The sequence below is a fragment of the Aegilops tauschii genome, chromosome 5 (assembly GCF_002575655.3).
Source record: "Aegilops tauschii subsp. strangulata cultivar AL8/78 chromosome 5, Aet v6.0, whole genome shotgun sequence".
NCBI classification, from domain to species: domain Eukaryota; kingdom Viridiplantae; phylum Streptophyta; class Magnoliopsida; order Poales; family Poaceae; genus Aegilops; species Aegilops tauschii.
The window spans coordinates 412,172,058-412,196,838 of NC_053039.3; the positions used below are offsets into that span (position 1 = coordinate 412,172,058).

General features: G+C 45.4%; 1 protein-coding gene across 1 annotated transcript in view; it reads left to right on the forward strand.

Moving 5' to 3' along the window:
• The first annotated feature begins 229 nt into the window (after window positions 1-229).
• The window catches only part of LOC120965224 (uncharacterized), a 61,651-nt gene continuing 37,099 nt past the window's right edge, over window positions 230-24,781 (forward strand). The window contains exon 1 of the mRNA XM_073499220.1: window positions 230-296. Within this exon, the coding sequence (XP_073355321.1) occupies window positions 230-296 (67 nt within the window). The remainder of the gene's footprint in view (window positions 297-24,781) is intronic.

Sequence of the window (24,781 nt, forward strand, 5' to 3'; positions counted from 1 at the left end):
CCGCAAATATGGCACGTCGTGCCCGCTAGGCTAGGCAGCGGCAGCCCTCGCGGCAGTGGACATTGGCGAGGCGGAGTCGTATTTTCCGGCACCCCGTATGGTGCACCAGTCCGAGCGCCGCAACCGCGTTGTGGTGGACATCGCCGGCTCCTCCCAGGTCAGATTCAGCATCGATCTCACGTCCACCGGCGCCGTGAAGGTTACGGACTCCAACGAGGAAGAGTAGGCCATGGGAGACAGCAGCGCCATGACTCCTGTGAGCCGGTCCGTGTCCCATGTTCGACTCTACCTCGCTGGTGACCGGACCAACACTCTGAGGGGCGCAGCCGGTCGCTGGACTTGGGCACGGCAGAGCCGGACGAGCTCCACTTAGATTAGGTTTTACGTCTGTATGTAATAATATGAATTAGGTGATTTGGAAATGGTGTTTGTGGTTCTGGAATCAACTTTTTATGGGTTGTTCGATCACTGTCTGGACGCGCCCGGGCGCGTTCGCGGGCGTTTGGGGTGGGGTCTGGGGTCGGATTTAAGCAACTACGGTTGTAGATGCTCTTAGGGTTTCCCTCCTAAAATTTTGCATATATTTACCATATTTTAGCAAGCCAAATGTGAGATGAGATAAGGACGTTCGCAGGTGAGGGTGTTCGTGAAACAATGGTGTTAGTGTAAAATCAGGCAGACCCCTCAATAAGATATCTTTTACCATTTTGTTTTTAATCAAGTGTGTTCCGTCGGATATTGTTCTAGCTGGTAAGGTGCCACTATAAGGAGTCATTTTCTTTTATTTTTCAATTTCTTTCCTTATTTTTGCCATTTTTTAGTTTCTCCCACTATTTTTATTTTGGTTTATTTTCTTTCACAACTCTTCTATTTTTATTTATCTCAAGGAAGCTATGATGATCTTTTTGGAGTAATTACTTATCAAGTTATTTTAGTTTTTTAGCATCTCATCTCAAGTTTTCTGTTTGTTTAGCTCCTTCCCTCTTCTTCTCATTTATTCATTAGAGTTAATTACACCGGTGATGCTAGAATTGGCGTAAATAGTTACTTTAGTGCTAGAACTTGCGGTATACATCAAAGTGATGGAATAACTTGAGTTTGTCATGCAAATACGCTGCAAATCTCGTTGTATACGATCGCCACCCTAACAAGGCATGACAGCGTGGCGTAGGGCCCGCTGTCAGTGACTGCATGGTGAAGACGAGGTGTGTAGCGTGCCCTTTTGGCGAAAACCCCCACGACGCCCCCCAATTCAATCGTACACTAATCATATACGCAAATGTGTACGATCAAAATCAGGGACTCGCGGGAAGATATCACAACACAACTCTAGACACAAATTAAAATAATACAAGCTTTATATTACAAGTAAGGGGCCTCGAGGGCTCGGATACATCAGCTCAAATACAAACGAGTCAGCGGAAACAACAATATCTGAGTACAGACATGAGTTAAACAAGTTTGTCTTAAGAAGGCTAGCACAAAAGTAGTAACGATCGAAAAGGCAAGGCCTCTTGCCTGGGACCTCCTAACTACTCCTCGAAGCCGAAGTCCACGTAGAAACATCCTCGGGATCCTCTGGCTCCTGGACTCCATCATCTGGTTGCGGCATCCGAGAAAAATGGAAAAGGGGGAAAAAGGGGAGCAAAGCAACCGTGAGTACTCATCCAAAGTACTCGCAAGCAAGGATCTACACTACATATGCATTGGTATCAATCAAATGTGTAGTATCTGTGGACTGAACTGTAGAATGCCATAATAAGAGGGGGATAGCTAGTCCTATCGAAGACTACGCTTCTGGCCGGCTCCATCTTGAAGCATGAAGGAGAGAGTAGCAAGTGCAGCATCAAGTAGCAACACATAGCATAATCCTACCCGACGATCCTCCCCTCGTCGCCCTGTGGGAAAGGATCACCGGGTTGTATCTGAAACTTGTAAGAGGTGTGTTTTATTAAGTGCCCGGGTCTAGTTGTCATAAGGTCGAAGTACAACTCCGGGTCGTCCTTTTACCGAGGGACACGACTATTCGAATAGATAAACTTCCCTGCAGGGGTGCACCACATTACCCAACACGCTCGATCCCTCTGGCCGGACACACTTTCCTGGGTCATGCCCGGCCTCGAAAGGTCAACACGTCGCAGCCCTATCTAGGCACAACAGAGAGGTCAGCACGCCGGTCTAAATCCTAAGCCTGCAGGGGTCTGGGCCCATCTCCCGTTGCACACCTGCACGTTGCGTACGTGGCATGTCAGCAGACCTAGCAACCTCCATTACAAAGGAAGTTGCGCTACGCGGTCCAACCCGGCGCGCGCCGCTCAGTCGCTGACGTCAAGAGGGCTTCGGCTGATACCGCGACGTCGAGTGCCCATAACTGTTCCCGCGTAGTTGGTTAGTGTGTATAGGCTCGTAGCCAGACTCAGATCAAATACCAAGATCTCGTTAAGCATGTTATTTTGGAGTAACCGCGGACGCCGACCAGGGACCAGGCCCACCTGTCTCCTAGGTGGTCGCAACCTGCCCTGTCGCTCCGCCACAAGTAACAATCAGGGGGCTGCCGGGAACCCAGGCCCACCACTACCTGGGTGGAACCAGCTGCCCCTTCAGCCCCCCATCTCCGAATCATCAACATAAGTATGTAATATTATAGTATATACCCGTGATCATCTCCCGAGTGATCACGGCCCAGTAGTATAGCATGGCAGACGGACAAGAGTGTAGGGCCATTGATGTAATACTAGCCACCTATACTAAGCATTAGAATAGCAAGTAAAGGTATCAACAATTGTAGCAACAATGATAGGCTATGCAACAGAATAGGAGCAATCGAATCAACAACAGTAGCAAACCTAATGCAAGAATAAGAGAGAAGAGAGTGGGCGATATCTGGTTGATCAAAGGGGGTTTGCTTGCCTGGAAGCTCGGCAGAGAAGGACGGGTCGTCAACACCGTAGTCGATCGAGGCAGCAGCAGTGGCTTCAGTCTCGAAGTCTAACGGAGAGAAGAGGGGGAAGAAACAATGAATACAATGCAAACAGATGCATGACGATGCATAACATGACATTAAGTGGGGCTAGGTGTGCCCTAACGCGGTACTAGGTGCTACTGGCGAAGGGGGAAGACATCCGGGAAAGTATTCCCGATGTCTGGCATTTTCGGTCAAACGAAACGGAGGGGAATGGTTGCAGGTTCGCTATGCTAGGGACACGCGACGAACGAACGGACTGCGCATTCGGATTTGTCTCGAAATTCTGAGCAACTTTCATGTACAAAGTATTTTCATCTGAGCTACAATTTATTTTATATGAATTTTCAAAGTTTTAAACAGTTTCTAGAATTTATTTTAGTTATTAAATTCGAATTAAAACAGTAAATACTCTTTATACACAGCAGCAGCCAGCAGCTAGCCACTGTGTATGACATGTGGGTCCACTAGGGCTGAGTCAGCCCAGTCAACTATTGACCAGTTGACTGGTCAACTAAGTCAAACGGGGCCCATTTGTCATCTGGCCGCAGCCACTGACGTCTGGGCCAGTCAAAGGCCACATCAGCAAGGTCAAAACTGACGCGTGGGACAGGTCAATTAGCTAACACTAACCAGAAAGTTAAGCAGGGTTAATTAGTGGGTGGGGCCGCTGTCAGTCTCTCTGTGCTAATCTAAAAGGCGTCATTAGTGACTAACGACGCCGGACAGGTCAGCATCACTGGATCTTCGCTGGCGACGACCAACCGACGGAGGTAGTTCATTGTACGGTCGATATAGGGCCCCAATCTTCACGCGGTTTGCGGCTACGAGAAGCTGGCGCTCGCGTGTGGCCATTGGGACAAGCGGGAGGAGCTGGGGTGGACTGTGCTCGCCGGAATCGAGCTCACGGCGGCTGCCGGAGTTCGGGCGTCGAGCGGGTCGCGCGCTGGGGCTCGGGTTTGACAAGCGGATGGGTCCGGCGGCTTCACCGGGAAGCCCTGAGCACACTGATGTCTACTATGCAACTTTATTCTTGTAGACTCGTGTTGGGCCTCCAAGCGCAGTGTTTTGTAGGACAGTATCAATTTTCCCTCAAGTGGATGACCTAAGGTTTATCAATCCGTGGGAGGTGTAGGATGAAGATGGTCTTTCTCAAGCAACCCTGCAACCAAATACAAGAAATCTCTTGTGTCCCCAACACACCCAATACAATGCAAATTGTATAGATGCACTAGTTCGGCGAAGAGATGGTGATAAAAGTGTAATATGGATGGTAGAAATATATTTTTATAATCTGAATAAATAAAAACAGCAAGGTAGCAAATAGTAAACGGGCACAAAAACGGTATTGCAATGCTTGAAAATGAGGCCTAGGGTTCGTACTTTCGCTAGTGCAATCTCTCAACAGTGCTAATATAATTGCATCATATAACCATCCCTCAACGTGCAACGAAGAATCACTCCAAAGTTCCTATCTAGCGGAGAACATGTTGGGGAACGCAGTAATTTCAAAAAAAATCCTACGCACACGCAAGATCTATGTGATGCATAGCAACGAGCGGGAGAGTGTTTGTCGACGTACCCTCGTAGACCGTAAGCGGAAGCGTTATGACAACGCGGTTGACGTAGTCGTACGTCTTCATGATCCGACCGATCCTAGTATCGAAAGTACGGCACCTCCGCGATCTGCACACGTTCAGCTCGGTGACGTCCCACGAACTCTCGATCCAGCCGAGTGTCGAGGGAGAGCTTCGTCAGCATGACGGTGTGATGACGGTGATGATGAAGCTACCGGCGCAGGGCTTTGCCTAAGCACTACGACGATATGACTGAGGTGGATTATGGTGGAGGGGGGCACCGCACACGGCTAAGACAATGATCAACTTGTGTGTCTATGGACTGCCCCCTCCCCCGTATATAAAGGCGTGGAGGAGGGGGAGGGCCGGCCCTCTCATGGCGCACCCCAAGGGGAGTCCTACTCCCACCGGGAGTAGGATTCCCCCCTTTTTCCAAGTAGGAGTAGGAGAGGAAGGAAGGAAGAGAGAGGGAGGAAGGAAAGGGGGGCCGACCCCCCTCCCAATTCGGATTGGGCTTGGGGTGGCGCCCCCTCCTAGGCCGCCTCCTCCTCTCTCCCACTAAGGCCCAATAAGGCCCATACACTCCCCGGGGGGTTCCGGTAACCTCCCGGTACTCCGGTAAATGCTCGAACTCATCCAGAACCATTCCGATGTCCAAACATAGCCATTCAATATATCGATCTTTATGTCTCGACCATTTCGAGACTCCTCGTCATGTCCGTGATCACATCCGGGACTCTGGACAACCTTCAGTACATCAAAACACATAAACTCATAATACCGATCGTCACAGAACGTTAACCGTGCGGACCCTACGGGTTCGAGAACTATGTACACATGACCGAGACTCATCTCCGGTCAATAACCAATAGCGGAACCTGGATGCTCATATTGGTTCCTACATATTCTACGAAGATCTTTATCGGTCAAACCGCATAACAACATAAGTTGTTCCCTTTGTCATCGGTATGTTACTTGCCCAAGGTTCGATCGTCGGTATCTCAATACCTAGTTCAATCTCGTTACCGGAACGTCTCTTTACTCGTTCCGTAATGCATCATCCCACAACTAACTCATTAGTTACATTGCTTGCAAGGCTTATAGTGATGTGCAATACCGAGAGGGCCCAGAGATACCTCTCCGACAATCGGAGTGACAAATCCTAATCTCGATCTGTGCCAACTCAACAAACAGCATCAGAGACACATATAGAGCACCTTTATAATCACCCAATTACGTTGTGATGTTTGGTAGCACACAAAGTGTTCCTCCGGTATTTGGGAGTTGCATAATCTCATAGTCATAGGAACATGTATAAGTCATGAAGAAAGCAATAGCAACATACTAAACGATCAAGTGCTAAGATAACGGAATGGGTCAAGTCAATCACATCATTCTCTAATGATGTGATCGCGTTCATCAAATGACAACTCATGTCTATGGCTAGGAAAATAACCATCTTTGATTAACGAGCTAATCAAGTACAGGCATACTAGTGACACTCTGTATGTCTATGTATTCACACATGTACTAAGTTTCCGGTTAATACAATTCTAGCATGAATAATAAACATTTATCATGATATAAGGAAATATAAATAACAACTTTATTATTGCCTCTAGGGCATATTTCCTTCAGTCTCCCACTTGCACTAGAGTCAATAATCTAGATTACATGGTAATGATTCTAACACCCATGGAGTCTTGGTGCTGATCATGTTTTGCTCGTGAGAGAGGCTTAGTCAACGGGTCTGCAACATTCAGATCCGTATGTATCTTGCAAATCTCTATGTGTCCCTCCTTGACTTGATCGCGGATGGAATTGAAGCGTCTATTGATGTGCTTGGTTCTCTTGTGAAATCCGGATTCCTTTGCCAAGGCAACTGCACCAGTATTGTCACAAAAGATTTTCATTGGACCCAATGCACTAGGTATGACACCTAGATCGGACATGAACTCCTTCATCCAGACTCCTTCATTTGCTGCTTCCGAAGCAGCTATGTACTCCGCTTCACATGTAGATCCCGCCACGACGCTTTGCTTAGAACTACACCAACTGACAGCTCCATCGTTCAATATCAATATGTATCCGGTTTGTGACTTAGAGTCATCCGGATCAGTGTCAAAGCTTGCATCGACGTCACCATTTACGACGAGCTCTTTGTCACCTCCATAAACGAGAAACATATCCTTAGTCCTTTTCAGGTGTTTCAGGATGTTCTTGACCGCTGTCCAGTGATCCATGTCGGATCACGGGTTCCGGCAAAACCCTTAAGGTTCGAACTCTGGGGTGCGCGCGGAGATTTCCTCCCTACCGATCTACGCCCTAGCTCGCTAAGATCTCGCGGACGAACTTGACGAACTCACAACACAAGGGACACAAGATTTATACTGGTTCGGGCCACTGTTGTGGTGTAATATGATACGTCTCCATCGTATCTATAATTTTTGATTGTTCCATGCCAATATTCTACAACTTTCATATATTTTTGGCAACTTTTTATACTATTTTTGGGGACTAACATATTGATCCAGTACCCAGTGCCAGTTCCTGTTTGTTGCATATTTTTGTTTCGCAGAATATCCATATCAAACGGAATCCAAACGGGATAAAAACGGACGGAGAATATTTTTGGAATATTTGGAGAATATGGGAAGAAGAATCAACGCGAGACGGTGCCCGAGGGTGGCATGAGGCAGGGGGCGCGCCTGCCCCCCTCGTGCCCCCCCCCCCCCCCGTAAGGTGGTTGCTGCTCTTCTTTGGCCGCAAGAACGCTAATTTTTGGAAAAAAAATCTCGGCGAAGGTTTCAATCCAATCGGAGTTACGGATATCCATATATATATATACATATATATATATATATATATATATATATATATATATATATATATATATATACACGAAACGGTGAAAGGGCAGAAAACAGAAGGCAGAAACAGAGAGAAATAGAGAGACAAATCCAGTCTCGGAGGGGCTCTCGCCCCTCCCATGCCATGGAGGCCAAGGACCAGAGGGGAAACCCTTCTGATCCCATCTAGGGAGGAGGTCAAGGAAGAAGAAGAAGAAGAAGGGGCCCCCTCTCCCCTTCTCTTCAGGTGGTGCCGGAACGCTGCCGTGGCCATCATCATCACCGCAATCTTCACCAACAACTTCACCGCCATCATCACCAACTCTTTCCCCCTCTATGCAGCGGTGTAACCTCTCTCTTACCCGCTGTAATCTCTACTTAAACATGGCGCTCAACGCTATATATTATTTCCCAATGATGTATGGCTATCCTATGATGTTTGAGTAGATCCGTTTTGTCCTATGGGTTATTTGATGATCAAGATTGGTTTGAGTTGCATGTTTTATTATTGGTGCTGTCCTATGGTGCTCTCCGTGTCGCGCAAGCGTGAGGGATCCCTGCTGTAGGGTGTTGCAGTACGTTCATGATTCGCTTATAGTGGGTTGCTTGAGTGACTGAAACACAAACCCGAGTAAGGGGGTTGTTGCGTATGGGATAAAGAGGACTTGATGCTTTAATGCTATGGTTGGGTTTTACCTTAATGATCTTTAGTAGTTGCGGATGCTTGCTAGAGTTCCAATCATAAGTGCATATGATTCTAGTAGAGAAAGTATGTTAGCTTATGCCTCTCCCTCAAATAAAATTCCAATAATGATTACCGGTCTAGTTATCGATTGCCTAGGGACAAATAACTTTCTCGTAACAAAAAGCTCTCTACTAAAATTAATTTAGTTGTGTCTTTATCTAAACAGCCCCTACTTTTTATTTACGTGCTCTTTATATTCTTGCAAACCTATCCAAAAACACCTACAAAGTACTTCTAGTTTCATACTTGTTCTAGGTAAAGCGAACGCTAAGCGTGCGTAGAGTTGTATCGGTGGTCGATAGAAGTTGAGGGAATATTTGTTCTACCTTTAGCTCCTCGTCGGGTTCGACACTCTTACTTATCGAAAGAGGCTACAATTGATCCCCTATACTTGTGGGTTATCAAGACCTTTTTCTGGCGCCGTTGCTGGGGAGCAATAGCGTGGGGTGAATATTCTCGTGTGTGCTTGTTTGCTTTATCACTAAGTAATTTTTATTTGCTGTTCTTAGTTGTTCTTTATCTTTATTTATGGATATGGAACACGAAATAGCAAAAAAATTAGGTGTACTTGCTACTCATGGAGATGAGGAACCTCCTAAAACCCTCGATGCTCATTATGTGAAAGATATTATGTACTACTTTGATAATCCTGAGAAAACTCCATTCAATTATGTAATGGGAGACACATTGGATCAACGTGAATACTTTAGGGATTATCGCTTGACTCAAAAAGGAAAACTATTATGGGATCAAATTCATATGTTGAAGTGGTATGCTAGGCAACTATGCTTGAGATGTGATTATACTTGTTGCTCTAGGATGAAGGCTCCACACCTTCCCTTTTCATGAGAATTTAATGATAATGAAACCTTGGCTTCTTATGCTAGAGGTATATATGATTACTATGATGTGGAACAAATAGAAGAATTTGTTGCTTTTATGGGTGCTTATGAAATTGAATCTATGTTCAAAGAGTTTGAAAATCTTTATGATGCTGTTTATAGAACTGAAAATTTAGCTATCCTTAAATATTGCTATGCCAATTATGAATTCAATTCTGATATTGATGCATTTATTGAGAAAGTCTCCGTTGTCCAAGAAGAGACTAACATTTTGCAGGAGCCTATGGAAGAAGAAATTGATGAAACTATGAGCTCATTGGATGAAAAAGATGATGAGGAGAGCGAAGAACAAAAGGAGGAAGAGCGGATTAGCTACCCGTGCCCACCTTCTAATGAGAGTAACTCTTCAACTCATACATTGTTTAATTTCCCTTCGTGCTTACCGAAGGATGATTGCTATGATGACTATGATGATCCCGTTGATTCTCTTGAAATATCCCTTTTTGATGATGCTTGCTATGCTTGTGGCCGAGATGCCAATATGAATTATGCTTATGGAGATGAACTTGCTATAGTTCCTTATGTTAAACATGAAATTGTTGCTATTGCACCCACGCATGATAGTCCTATTATCTTTTTGAATTCTCCCAACTACACTATATCGGAGAAGTTTACCCTTATTAAGGATTATATTGATGGGTTGCCTTATACCGTTGCATATGATGATTTTTATGAATATAATATGCATGTGCTTTCTGCTCCTACTTGCAATTATTATGAGAGAGGAACTATATCTCCACCTCTCTATGTTTCCAACACGATAAAATTGCAAGAAACCGTTTATACTATGCATTGGCCTTTACTTTGTGTGCATGAATTGTTCTTTTATGACATGCCGATGCATAGGAAGAGATTTAGACTTTGTTGTTGCATGATATATGTTGCCTTGTGCTCACTACTAAATGCCAAATCATTGCTAATTAAAATTGGCTTTGATATACCTTGGGATCCGGGTGGATTCACTACTTGAGCACTATATGCCTAGCTTAATGGCTTTAAAGAAAGTGCTGCCAGGGAGACAACCCGGAAGTTTTAGAGAGTCATTTATTTCTATTGAGTGCTTTTATATAGTTCAAAAACAAAAAAATAAAGAGGGGAACCCGAAACTTTTCAAAAAGAAAAGCGAAAGTGAGAAAAACGAGCATTGTTGAAGTGGGAGTTAGCCTTGAACTTTGTTCATGCTCACGGAAACTTTGTGAATCTTGATTACAGAAACTTTTCAACAAAAATAATTATCCCCTTGTACAATTCCATTGTATTATAAAAATAATGTGCCAAGGTTTGCCTTTAGGATGTTTACAATGCTTGTTGGTTTGTACGGTGCAGGACAGAAACTTTGGCTGTAGTGCGCGATTTTACATTTTTAACTGGAATGTCAAATGGTTCTGATTCTTTTTGAACTGTATTTATATACAAAATTTTTATTTTTCCTAATTTTGGCAGAATTTTTAAAGTATCATAAGTATGGTGAATGTTCAGATTATTACAGACTGTTCTGTTTTAGACAGATTCTGTTTTTGATCCATAGTTTGCTTGTTTTGATGAAACTATCAATTCCTATCAGTGGATTAAGCCACGGAAAAGTTATATTACAGTAGCTAATGCAAAAACAAAATATGAAGTGGTTTGCAACAGTACTTAGATTAGTGATTTGCTTTATTATACTAACGGATCTTACCGAGTTTTTTGTTGAAGTTTTGTGTGGATGAAGTGTTCGATGATCGAGAAGGTCTCGATGTGAGAAGAAGGAAGAGAGGCAAGAGCTCAAGCTTGGGGATGCCCAAGGCACCCCAAGTAAATATTCAAGGAGACTCAAGCGTCTAAGCTTGGGGATGCCCCGGAAGGCATCCCCTCTTTCTTCAACAAGTATCGGTATGTTTTCGGATTCGTTTCGTTCATGCGATATGTGCAAATCTTGGAGCGTCTTTTGCTTTAGTTTTCATTTTTCTTTTATGCACCATGCTGGTATGAGATAGTCCTTGGTTGATTTATAGAATGCTCTTTGCACTTCACTTATATTCTTTGATTATGTCTTTATAGAATGCTTCATGTGCTTCACTTATATCATTTGAAGTTTGGATTGACTGTTTCTCTTCACATAGAAAACCGCCATTTTTAGAATGCTCTTTTGCTTCACTTATATTTGTTAGAGCGTGGGCATATCTTTTGTAGAAAGAATAAAACTCCCTTGCTTCACTTATATCTATTTAGAGAGATGACAGGAACTGGTCATTCACATGGTTAGTCATAAAATCCTACATAAAACTTGTTGATCACTGAATATGATATGTTTGATTCCTTGCAATAGTTTTGCGATATAAAGATGGTGATATTAGAGTCATACTAGTGGGTAGTTGTGGATTAGTAGAAATACTTGTGTTGAGGTTTGTGATTCCCGTAGCATGCACGTATGGTGAACCGTTATGTGATGAAGTCGGAGCATGATTTATTTATTGATTGTCTTCCTTATGAGTGGCGGTCGGGGACGAGCGATGGTCTTTTCCTACCAATCTATCCCCCTAGGAGCGTGCGCGTAGTGCTTTGTTTTGATGACTAATAGATTTTTGCAATAAGTATGTGAGTTCTTTATGACTAATGTTGAGTCCATGGATTATACGCACTCTCACCCTTCCATCATTGCTAGCCTCTTCGGTACCGTGCATTGCCCTTTCTCACCTCGAGAGTTGGTGCAAAATTCGCCGGTACATCCAAAACCCGTGATACGATACGCTCTATCACACATAAGCCTCCTTATATCTTCCTCAAAACAGCCACCATACCTACCTATTATGGCATTTCCATAGCCATTCCGAGATATATTGCCATGCAACTTCCATCATCATCATATACATGACTTGAGCATTCATTGTCATATTGCTTTGCATGATCGTAAGATAGCTAGCATGATATTTTCATGGATTGTCCATTTTTTGATATCTTTGCTACGCTAGATCATTGCACATCCGGGTACACCGCCGGAGGCATCCATATAGAGTCATACTTTGTTCTAGACATTGAGTTGTAAGTAAATAAAAGTGTGATGATCATCATTATTAGAACATTGTCCCATGTGAGGTTATCAAAATAAAAGAGGCCAAAGAAGCCCAAATAAAAAAAAGAGGCCAAAGAAGCCCACCAAAAAAATGAGAGAAAAGAGAGAAGGGACAATGTTACTATCCTTTTACCACACTTGTGCTTTAGAGTAGCACCATGTTCTTCATATAGAGAGTCTCTTGAGTTATCACTTTCATATACTAGTGGGAATTTTCATTATAGAACTTGGCTTGTATATTCCGATGATGGGCTTCCTCAAATGCCCGAGGTCTTCATGAGAAAGCAAGTTGGAAGCACACCCACTTAGTTTTCAGTTTGAGCTTTCATACACTTATAGCTCTAGTGCATCCGTTGCATGGCAATCCCTACTTCTCACATTGACATCGATTGATGGGCATCTCCATAGCCCGTTGATTAGCCGTGTCAATGTGAGACTTTCTCCTTTTTGTCTTCTCCACACAACCTCCACCATCATATTCTATTCCACCTATAGTGTTATGTCCATGGCTCACGCTCATGTATTGCGTGAAAGTTGAAAAGGTTTGAGAACATCAAAATTATGAAACAATTGCTTGGCTTGTCATCGGGGTTGTGCATGATTTGAATATTTTGTGTGGTGAAGATGGAGCATAGCCAGACTATATGATTTTGTAGGGATAACTTTCTTTGGCCATGTTATTTTGAAAAGACATGATTGCTTTATTAGTATGCTTGAAGTATTATTGTCTTAATGTCAAATGATAGACTATTGCTTTGAATCACTCGTGTCTTAATATTCATGCCATGATTAGATACATGATCAAGATTATGCTAGGTAGCATTCCACATCAAAAATTATCTTTTTTTTTATCATTTACATACTCAAGGACGAGCAGGAATTAAGCTTGGGGATGCTGATACGTCTCCGTCGTATCTATAATTTTTGATTGTTCCATGCCAATATTCTACAACTTTCATATATTTTTGGCAACTTTTTATACTATTTTTGGGGACTAACATATTGATCCAGTGCCCAGTGCCAGTTCCTGTTTGTTGCATATTTTTGTTTCGCAGAATATCCATATCAAACGGAATCCAAACGGGATAAAAACGGACAGAGAATATTTTTGGAATATTTGGAGAATATGGGAAGAAGAATCAACGGGAGACGGTGCCCGAGGGGGGCACGAGGCAGGGGGCGCGCCTGCCCCCCTCGTGGGCCCCCCGTAAGGCGGTTGCTGCTCTTCTTTGGCCGCAAGAAAGCTAATTTTCGGAAAAAAAATCTCGGCAAAGGTTTCAATCCAATCGGAGTTACAGATCTCCATATATATACAAAATGGTGAAAGGCGGAAAACAAAACGCAGAAACAGAGAGACAGATCCAATCTCGGAGGGGCTCTCGCCCCTCCCATGCCATGGAGGCCAAGGACCAGAGGGGAAACCCTTCTCCCATCTAGGGAGGAGGTCAAGGAAGAATAAGAAGAAGGGGCCCCCTCTCCCCTTCTCTTCCGGTGGCGCCGGAACACTGCCGTGGCCATCATCATCACCGCAATCTTCACCAACAACTTCACCGCCATCATCACCAACTCTTCCCCCCTCTATGCAGCGGTGTAACCTCTCTCTTACCCGCTGTAATCTCTACTTAAACACGGTGCTCAACGCTATATATTATTTCCCAATGATGTATGGCTATCCTATGATGTTTGAGTAGATCCGTTTTGTCCTATGGGTTATTTGATGATCAAGATTGGTTTGAGTTGCATATTTTATTATTGGTGCTGTCCTATGGTGCTCTCCGTGTCACGCAAGCGTGAGGGATCCCTGCTGTAGGGTGTTGCATTACGTTGATGATTCTCTTATAGTGGGTTCCGTGAGTGACTGAAACACAAACCCGAGTAAGGGGGTTGTTGCGTATGGGATAAAGATGACTTGATGCTTTAATGCTATGGTTGGGTTTTACCTTAATGATCTTTAGTAGTTGTGGATGCTTGCTAGAGTTCCAATAATAAGTGCATATGATCCAAGTAGAGAAAGTATGTTAGCTTATGCCTCTCCCTCAAATAAAATTCCAATAATGATTACCGGTCTAGTTATCGATTGCCTAGGGACAAATAATTTCTCGTAACAAAAAGCTCTCTACTAAAATTAATTTAGTTGTGTCTTTATCTAAACAGCCCCTACTTTTTATTTACGTGCTCTTTATATTCTTGCAAACCTATCCAAAAACACCTACAAAGTACTTCTAGTTTCATACTTGTTCTAGGTAAAGCGAACGCTAAGCGTGCGTAGAGTTGTATCGGTGGTCGATAGAACTTGAGGGAATATTTGTTCTACCTTTAGCTCCTCGTTGGGTTCGACACTCTTACTTATCGAAAGAGGCTACAATTGATCCCCTATACTTGTGGGTTATCATAATACTCGACTCCAGTGTGTGGTGAATGGATTGCCTCTTGGGCTGATGAAGAATAGTACAAGGGGAAGAACAGCCTCCTGAGGTTGAGGTGTTCTTGTGCTTGCCAGCTTGTGGGAGAGGTGCTTCTCGATGAGTTATCAGATGCCCCCTAGGGGAGTCCTGGATTAGGGGGTCCTCGGACAGCCGGACTATATACTTTGGCCGGACTGTTGGACTATGAAGATACAAGATTGAAGACTTCGTCCCGTGTCCGGGTGGGACTCTCCTTTGCGTGGAAGGCAAGCTTGGCAATTCGGATATGTAGATCTCCTCCCTTGTAACCGACTCTGTGTAACCCTAGCCCCCTCCGGTGTCTACATAAACCGGAGGGTTTAGTCCGTAGGACAACAACAATCATAATCATAGGCTAGCTTCTAGGGTTTAGCCTCTACGATCTCGTGGTAGATCAACTCTTGTAATACTCATATCATCAAGATCAATCAAGCTGGAAGTAGGGTATTACCTCCATCGAGAGGGCCCGAACCTGGGTAAACATTGTGTCCCCCGCCTCCTGTTACCATCCGCCTTAGACACACAGTTCGGGACCCCCTACCCGAGATCCGCCGGTTTTGACACCGACATTGGTGCTTTCATTGAGAGTTCCACTGTGCCGTCACGATAAAGTCTTGATGGCTCCTTCGATCATCGGCAACGATGCGATCCAGGGTGAGGTTTTTCTCCCCGGACAGATCTTCGTATCCGGCGGCTTCGTACTGCGGGCCAACTCGCTTGGCCATCTGGAGCAGATCAAGAGCTACGCCCCTGGCCATCAGGTCAGGTTTGGAAGCTTGAACTATACTGCCGACATCCGCGGACACTTGATCTTCGGCGGATTCGAACCCATGTCAGGTGCGCCGCACAGTCACGATGAGCATGACGTAGCTCTGCCGTCGGGCGGTGTTCGGGAGATCACACCTGTAGCTACTCCGGCCCTCAAGCTGGAGCAGATCGTGTCGTCCGAGGACGGGTGTATAGACCCCGCCACGGAGGCCGCACACTCAGCGGCGATAGAGCTGAATACTGACTTCACCTCCTATGAGACCTGTATTGCCGGACCCTTGGATTCGTCCCCGGCCACAGGCTCCGAACCGCTTGCGTCCGTGCCTATCGAATCTGGTTGGGCACCGATCATGGAGTTTACCTCCACGGATATTTTTCAGTGCTCGCCCTTGGGCGACGTGCTAGATTCATTGAGGTCTCTCTCCTTGTCAGGAGACCCTCGGCTGAACTATGTCCGGCTCGAGTGGGAAACGGGCGACGAAGAAATTCGTTCCCCACCCACCACCCACTTAATAGCCACTATCGACGACTTAACCGACATGCTTGATTTCGACTCCGAAGACATCGACGGTATGGACGACGATGTAGGAGAGGAACAGGGACCACCGCCCACAGGGCGCTGGACAGCCATTTCATCACACGATATATACATGGTGGATACACCCAAAGAAAATAACGACGAGGAACGGGAGGAAGTTGCGAAGGAAAGCTCCCTCGAGAAGCAACCAAAGCGACGACGTAGGCGCCGCTCCAAATCCCGCCTCGGCAAAAACAGCGATAACAGTGCAAGAAAGAATAATACCTCGGTCGACCCCAAAGGAAACGACGACCACATGGACCCAGCGATGGAGCAGGATGAGCCAGCGGACGGCGAACATAGTACGGAGCCGCTGTCCGATCACGGCGATGCCGAGGGTAAAGCTCATCAGCATGTCTCCGGAGACGAGAACAATCCGGACGACGATGCACACATCATCCCGGAAAGGCACATGGAACAAGAGAACCTCCATAGAAGGCTTATTGCCACCGCGAGGAGTCTGAAGAAGCAGAAGCAAAGGCTTAAGACCGCGCAAAATACGCTCAACAACAAATGGAATAAAGTGCTTGACACGGAAGAAAAGTACGGCGGCAGTCGCCACACAAAGAGCTATCCAAAGCGCAAGCTGTTGCCTGAATTCGACGACGAGGCTTTAGAGCCCACTCAGCCGAAAAATAAAACGGCCGATCAGCCGGACCGACCACCCCGTGGCCGCGACAGGGCGGCTAACGATGTCGCACACAAGTCAGCACACGTTTTACGTGAGGACCCACACAAAAAGTCCGGTATGACCAGGTCCATCTACGGATCTAGGAAGCACGTTCCGGCACAGAATCATCGCCGCCCAAACGACTATATTGACCGAATAACAGTTCAGAATCAAAACCGAACACTACAGTCGTCAGAATACCATGACACATCCAAATACTGTTGGAAATATGCCCTAGAGGCAATAATAAAATGGTTATTATTATATTTCCTTGTTCATGATAATTGTCTATTGTTCATGCTTTAATTGTGTTATCCGGAAATCGTAATACATATGTGAATACATAGACCATAACATGTCCCTAGTGAGCCTCTAGTTGACTAGCTCGTTGATCAATAGATGGTTAAGGTTTCCTGACCATGGACATTGGATGTCATTGATAATGGGATCACATCATTAGGAGAATGATGTGATGGACAAGACCCAATCCTAAGCATAGCACTAGATCGTGTAGTTCGTTTGCTAAAGCTTTTCTAATGTCAAGTATCATTTCCTTAGACCATGAGATCGTGCAACTCCCGGATACCGTAGGAATGCTTTGGGTGTACCAAACGTCACAACGTAACTGGGTGGCTATAAAGGTGCACTACAGGTATCTCTGAAAGTGTCTGTTGGGTTGGCTCGGATCGAGACTGGGATTTGTCACTCCGTATGACGGAGAGGTATGTCTGGGCCCACTCGGTATTGCATCATCATAATGAGCTCAATGTGACTAAGTAGTTAGTCACGGGATCATGCATTACGGAACGAGTAAAGTCACTTGCCGGTAACGAGATTGAACGAGGTATTGGGATACCGACGATCGAATCTCGGGCAAGTAACGTACCGATTGACAAAGGGAATTGTATACGGGATTGCTTGAATCCTCGACATCGTGGTTCATCCGATGAGATCATCGTGGAACATGTGGGAGCCAACATGGGTATCCAGATCCCGCTGTTGGTTATTGGCTAGAGAGGTGTCTCGGTCATGTCTGCATGATTCCCGAACCCGTAGGGTCTACACACTTAAGGTTCGATGACGCTAGGGTTATAAGGAAGGTCTGTATGTGATTACCGAATGTTGTTCGGAGTCCCGGATGAGATCCCGGACGTCACGAGGAGTTCCGGAATGGTCCGGAGGTAAAGATTTATATATGGGAAGTCACCATACGGTCACCGGAAATATTCGGGGGTATACCGGTATTGTACCGGGACCACCGGAGGGGTTCCGGGGGTCCACCGGGAGGGTCCACCTGCCCCGGAGGGCCTTATGGGCTGTAGGTGGAAGGGAACTAGTCCTTAGTGGGCTGGGCGCCAACCCCCCTAGGGCCCATGCGCCTAGGGTTTGGGAGAAACCCTAAAGGGGGGCGCCCCCCTTGCTTGGGGGGGGGGGGGGGCAAGCCACCTCCCCCTTGGCCGCCGCCCCCCCTCTAGATCCCATCTAGAGGGGCCGGCCCCCTTCCCCCTTCTCCCTATAAATAGAGGGGTGAGGGGAGGGCTGCAACACCACATCCAAGGCGCAGCCCCTCCCCTCCCCAACACCTCTCCTCCTCCGTGTGTGCTTGGCGAAGCCCTGCCGGAGAACTGTCACTCCACCACCACCACGCCGTCGTGCTGCTGTTGGAGCCTTCTTCCTCAACCTCTCCCTCCTCCTTGCTGGATCAAGGCGTGGGAGACGTCACCGCTCCGTACGTGTGTTGAACGCGGAGGTGCCGTCCGTTCGGCGCTTGGATCATCGGTGATTTGGATCACGACGAGTACGACTCCATCAACCCCGTTCTCTTGAACGCTTCCGCTCGCGATCTACAAGGGTATGTAGATGCACTCCTCCCCTCTCGTTGCTAGTAAACTCCATAGATTGATCTTGGTGATGCGTAGAAAATTTTAATTTCTGCTACGATCCCCAACAGTGGCATCATGAGCTAGGTCTATGCATAGTTTCTATGCACGAGTAGAACACAAGTTGTTGTGGGCGTTGATTTTGTCAATTTACTTGCCATTACTAGTCTTATCTTGATTCGGCGGCATCGTGGGATGAAGCGGCCCGGACCGACCTTACACGTACGCTTACGTGAGACAGGTTCCACCGACTGACATGCACTAGTTGCATAAGGTGGCTAGTGGGTGTCTGTCTTACCCACTTTAGTCGGATCGGATTCGATGAAAAGGGTCCTTATGAAGGGTAAATAGAAATTGGCATATCATGTTGTGGTTTTGGCGTAGGTAAGAATCGTTCTTGCTAGAAACCTATAGCAGCCACGTAAAAGTTTGCAACAACAATTAGAGGACGTCTAACTTGTTTTTGCAGCAAGTGTCATGTGATGTGATATGGCCAGAAGGATGTGATGAATGATATATGTGATGTATGAGATTGATCATGTTCTTGTAATAGGAATCACGACTTGCATGTCGATGAGTATGACAACCGGCAGGAGCCATAGGAGTTATCTTAATTTATTTATGACCCGCGTGTCAACTGGAACGTCATGTAATTACTTTACTTTATTGCTAACCGTTAGCCATAGTAGTAGAAGTAATAGTTGGCGAGACAACTTCATGAAGACACGATGATGGAGATCATGGTGTCATGCCGGTGACGATGATGAACATGGCGCCCCGAAGATGGAGATCAAAAGGAGCAAAATGATATTGGCCATATCATGTCACTATTTGATTGCATGTGATGTTTATCATGTTTTACATCTTATTTGCTTAGAACGACGGTAGCATAAATAAGATGATCCCTCGGTAAAATTTCAAGAAAGTGTTCCCCCTAACTGTGCACCGTTGCGAAGGTTCGTTGTTTCGAAGCACCACGTGATGATCGGGTGTGATAGGTTCTAACGTCCGCATACAACGGGTGTAAGCCAGATTTACACACGCAATACACTTAGGTTGACTTGACGAGCCTAGCATGTACAGACATGGCCTCGGAACACAAGAGACCGAAAGGTCGAACATGAGTCGTATAGCAGATACGATCAACATGAAGATGTTCACCGATGATGACTAGTCCGTCTCACGTGATGATCGGACACGGCCTAGTTGACTCGGATCATGTATCACTTAGATGACTAGAGGGATGTCTGTCTGAGTGGGAGTTCGTTAATAATTTGATTAGATGAACTTGATTATCATGAACTTAGTCTAAAAACCTTTACAATATGTCTTGTAGATCAAATGGCCCACGCTAATGTTGCCCTCAACTTCAACGCGTTCCTAGAGAAAACCAAGCTGAAAGACGATGGTAGCAACTACACGGACTGGGTCCGTAACCTGAGGATTATCCTCATAGCTGCCAAGAAAGCATATGTCCTTGAAGCACCGCTAGGTGATGCACCTGTTTTCCCAGCAAATCAAGACGTTCTGAACGCCTGGCAGTCACGTAGTGATGATTACTCCCTGGTTCAGTGTGGCATGCTTTACAGCTTAGAACCGGGGCTCCAAAAGCGTTTTGAGCAGCACGGAGCATATGAGATGTTCCAAGAGCTGAAAATGGTTTTCCAAGCTCATGCCCGGGTCGAGAGATATGAAGTCTCCGACAAGTTCTACAGTTGTAAGATGGAGGAGAATAGTTCCGTCAGCGAACACATACTCAAAATGTCTGGGTTGCACAACCGCTTGTCTCAGCTGGGAGTTAATCTCCCGGATGACGCGGTCGTTGACAGAATCCTTCAGTCGCTCCCACCTAGCTACAAGAGCTTTGTGATGAACTTCAATATGCAGGGGATGGAAAAGACCATTCCTGAGGTATATTCAATGCTGAAATCAGCGGAGGTGGAGATCAAAAAGGAACATCAAGTGTTGATGGTGAATAAAACCACTAAGTTCAAGAAAGGCAAGGGTAAGAAGAACTTCAAGAAAGACGGCAAGGGAGTTGCCGCGCCCGGTAAGCAAGCTGCCGGGAAGAAGACAAAGAATGGACCCAAGCCTGAGACTGAGTGCTTTTATTGCAAGGGAAACGGTCACTGGAAGCGGAACTGCCCCAAGTACTTAGCGGATAAGAAGGCCGGCAATACCAAAGGTATATGTGATATACATGTTATAGATGTGTACCTAACCAGCGCTCGTAGTAGCTCCTGGGTATTTGATACCGGTGCGGTTGCTCATATTTGTAACTCAAAGCAGGAGCTGTGGAATAAGCGAAGACTGGCGAAGGACGAGGTGACGATGCACGTCGGGAATGGTTCCAAGGTCGATGTGATCGCCGTCGGCACGCTACCTCTACATTTACCTACGGGACTAGTTTTAAACCTCAATGATTGTTATTTAGTGCCAGCTTTGAGCATGAACATTGTATCTGGATCTCGTTTAATGCGAGATGGCTACTCATTTAAATCCGAGAATAATGGTTGTTCTATTTATATGAGAGATATGTTTTATGGTCATGCCCCGCTGGTCAATGGTTTATTCTTAATGAATCTCGAACGTGATGTTACACATATTCATAGTGTGAATGCCAAGAAATGTAAGGTTGATAATGATAGTCCGACATACTTGTGGCACTGCCGCCTTGGTCACATTGGTGTCAAACGCATGAAGAAACTCCATGCAGATGGACTTTTGGAGTCTCTTGATTATGAATCATTTGACACGTGCAAACCATGCCTCATGGGCAAAATGACCAAGACTCTGTTCTCCGGAACAGTGGAGCGAGAAACCAACTTATTGGAAATCATACATACTGATGTGTGCGGTCCAATGAGCGTTGAGGCTCGCGGTGGCTATCGTTATGTTCTCACCCTCACTGATGACTTGAGTAGATATGGGTATGTCTACTTAATGAAACACAAGTCTGAGACCTTTGAAAAGTTCAAGGAATTTCAGAGTGAGGTTGAGAATCAACGTGAATGGAAAATAAAGTTCTTACGATCAGATCGTGGAGAGGAATATTTGAGTCACGAATTTGGCACACACTTAAGGAAATGTGGAATTGTTTCACAACTCACGTCGCCTGGAAGACCTCAGCATAATGGTGTGTCCGAACGTCGTAATCACACTCTATTGGATATGGTGCGACCTATGATGTCTCTTACCGATCTACCGCTATCATTCTGGGGTTATGCTTTAGAGACTGCCGCATTCACTTTAAGTAGGGCTCCGTCGAAATCCGTTGAGACGACACCGTATGAATTATGGTTTGGAAAGAAACCTAAGCTGTCGTTTCTTAAAGTTTGGGGATGCGATGCTTATGTCAAGAAACTTCAACCTGAAAAGCTCGAACCCAAGTCGGAAAAATGCGTCTTCATAGGATACCCTAAGTAAACCATTGGGTATACCTTCTACCTCATATCAGAAGGCAAGATCTTCGTTGCCAAGAACGAGTCTTTTCTGGAGAAAGAGTTTCTCTCGAAAGAAGTAAGTGGGAGGAAAGTGGAACTTGATGAGATGACCCCTCTCGAACCAGAAAGTAGCGCAGCACAAGAAAATGTTTCTGTGGTGCCTGCACCGACTAGAGAGGAAGTTAATGATGACGATCATGATCAAGTTACCACTGAACTTCGTAGGTCCACAAGGACACGTTCTGCACCAGAGTGGTACGGCAACCCTGTCCTGGAAATCATGTTGTTGGACAACGGTGAACCTTAGAACTATGAAGAAGCAATGGCGGGTCCAGATTCCAACAAATGGCTTGAAGCCATGCAATCCGAGATAGGATCCATGTATGAAAACAAAGTGTGGACTTTGACAGACTTGCCCGATGATCGGCGAGCGATAGAAAATAAATGGATCTTTAAGAAGAAGACGGACGCGGATGGAAATGTTACCATCTATAAAGCTCGACTTGTCGCTAAGGGTTATCGACAAGTTCAAGGAGTTGACTACGATGATACCTTCTCACCCGTAGCGAAGCTGAAGTCCGTCCGAATCATGTTAGCAATTGCCGCATTCTACGATTATGAAATATGGCAAATGGACGTCAAAACGGAATTCCTTAACGGCTTCCTTAAGGAAGAATTGTATATGATGCAGCCGGAAGGTTTTGTCGATCCTAAGAATGCTGACAAAGTATGCAAGCTCCAGCGCTCAATCTATGGGTTGGTGCAGGCATCTCTGAGTTGGAACATTCGCTTTGATGAGATGATCAAAGCGTTTGGGTTTACACAGACTCATGGAGAAGCCTGTGTTTACAAGAAAGTGAGTGGGAGCTCTGTAGCATTTCTCATATTATATGTGGATGACATACTATTGATGGGAAATGATATAGAATTCTTGGAAAGTATAAAGGCCTACTTGAATAAGTGTTTTTCAATGAAGGTCCTTGGAGAAGCTGCTTACATATTAGGCATCAAGATCTATAGAGATAGATCGAGACGCCTCATAGGTCTTTCACAAAGCACATACCTTGACAAGATATTGAAGAAGTTCAATATGGACCTGTCCAAGAAGGGGTTCTTGCCTGTACTGCAAGGTGTGAGATTGAGCATGGCTCAATGCCCGACCACGGCAAAAGATAGAGAAAAGATGAGTGTCGTCCCCTATGCCTCGGCCATAGGGTCTATTATGTATGCCATGCTGTGTACCAGACCTGATGTAAACCTTGCCGTAAGTTAGGTAGGAAGGTACCAAAGTAATCCCGGCATGGAACACTGGACAGCAGTCAAGAACATCCTGAAGTACCTGAAAAGGACTAAGGATATGTTTCTCGTTTATGGAGGTGACGAAGAGCTCGTCGTAAAGGGTTACGTCGATGCTAGCTTCGATACAGATCTGGATGACTCTAAGTCACAAACCGGATACGTGTATATTTTGAATGGTGGGGTAGTCAGCTGGTGCAGTTGCAAGCAAAGCGTCGTGGCGGGATCTACATGTGAAGCGGAGTACATGGCAGCCTCGGAGGCAGCACATCAAGCAATCTGGATGAAGGAGTTCATTGCCGACCTAGGAGTTATTCCCAATGCATCGGGGCCGATGACTCTCTTCTGTGACAACACTGGAGCTATTGCCCTTGACAAGGAGCCCAGGTTTCACAAGAAGACCAGGCACATCAAGCGTCGCTTCAACTCCATTCGTGAAAATGTTCAAAATGGAGACATAGATATTTGTAAAGTGCATGCGGATTTGAATGTCGCAGATCCGTTGACTAAACCTCTTCCACGAGCGAAACATGATCAACACCAGAACTCTATGGGTGTATGATTCATCACAATGTAACTAGATTATTGACTCTAGTGCAAGTGGGAGACTGTTGGAAATATGCCCTAGAGGCAATAATAAAATGGTTATTATTATATTTCATTGTTCATGATAATTGTTTATTGTTCATGCTTTAATTGTGTTATCCGGAAATCGTAATACATATGTGAATACATAGACCATAACATGTCCCTAGTGAGCCTCTAGTTGACTAGCTCGTTGATCAATAGATGGTTACGGTTTCCTGACCATGGACATTGGATGTCATTGATAACGGGATCACATCATTAGGAGAATGATGTGATGGACAAGACCCAATCCTAAGCATAGCACTAGATCGTGTAGTTCGTTTGCTAAAGCTTTTCTAATGTCAAGTATCATTTCCTTAGACCATGAGATCGTGCAACTCCCGGATACCGTAGGAACGCTTTGGGTGTACCAAACGTCACAACGTAATTGGGTGGCTATAAAGGTGCACTACAGGTATCTCTGAAAGTGTCTGTTGGGTTGGCTCGGATCGAGACTGGGATTTTTCACTCCGTATGACGGAGAGGTATCTCTGGGCCCACTCGGTATTGCATCATCATAATGAGCTCAATGTGACTAAGTAGTTAGTCACGGGATCATGCATTACGGAACGAGTAAAGTGACTTGCCGGTAACGAGATTGAACGAGGTATTGGGATACCGACGATCGAATCTCGGGCAAGTAACGTACCGATTGACAAACGGAATTGTATACGGGATTGCTTGAATCCTCGACATCGTGGTTCATCCGATGTGATCATCGTGGAACATGTGGGAGCCAACATGGGTATCCAGATCCCGCTGTTGGTTATTGGCTAGAGAGGTGTCTCGGTCATGTCTGCATGATTCCCGAACCCGTAGGGTCTACACACTTAAGGTTCGATGACGCTAGGGTTATAAGGAAGGTTTGTATGTGATTACCGAATGTTGTTCGGAGTCCCGGATGAGATCCCGGACGTCACGAGGAGTTCCGGAATGGTCCGGAGGTAAATATTTATATATGGGAAGTCACCATACGGTCACCGGAAATA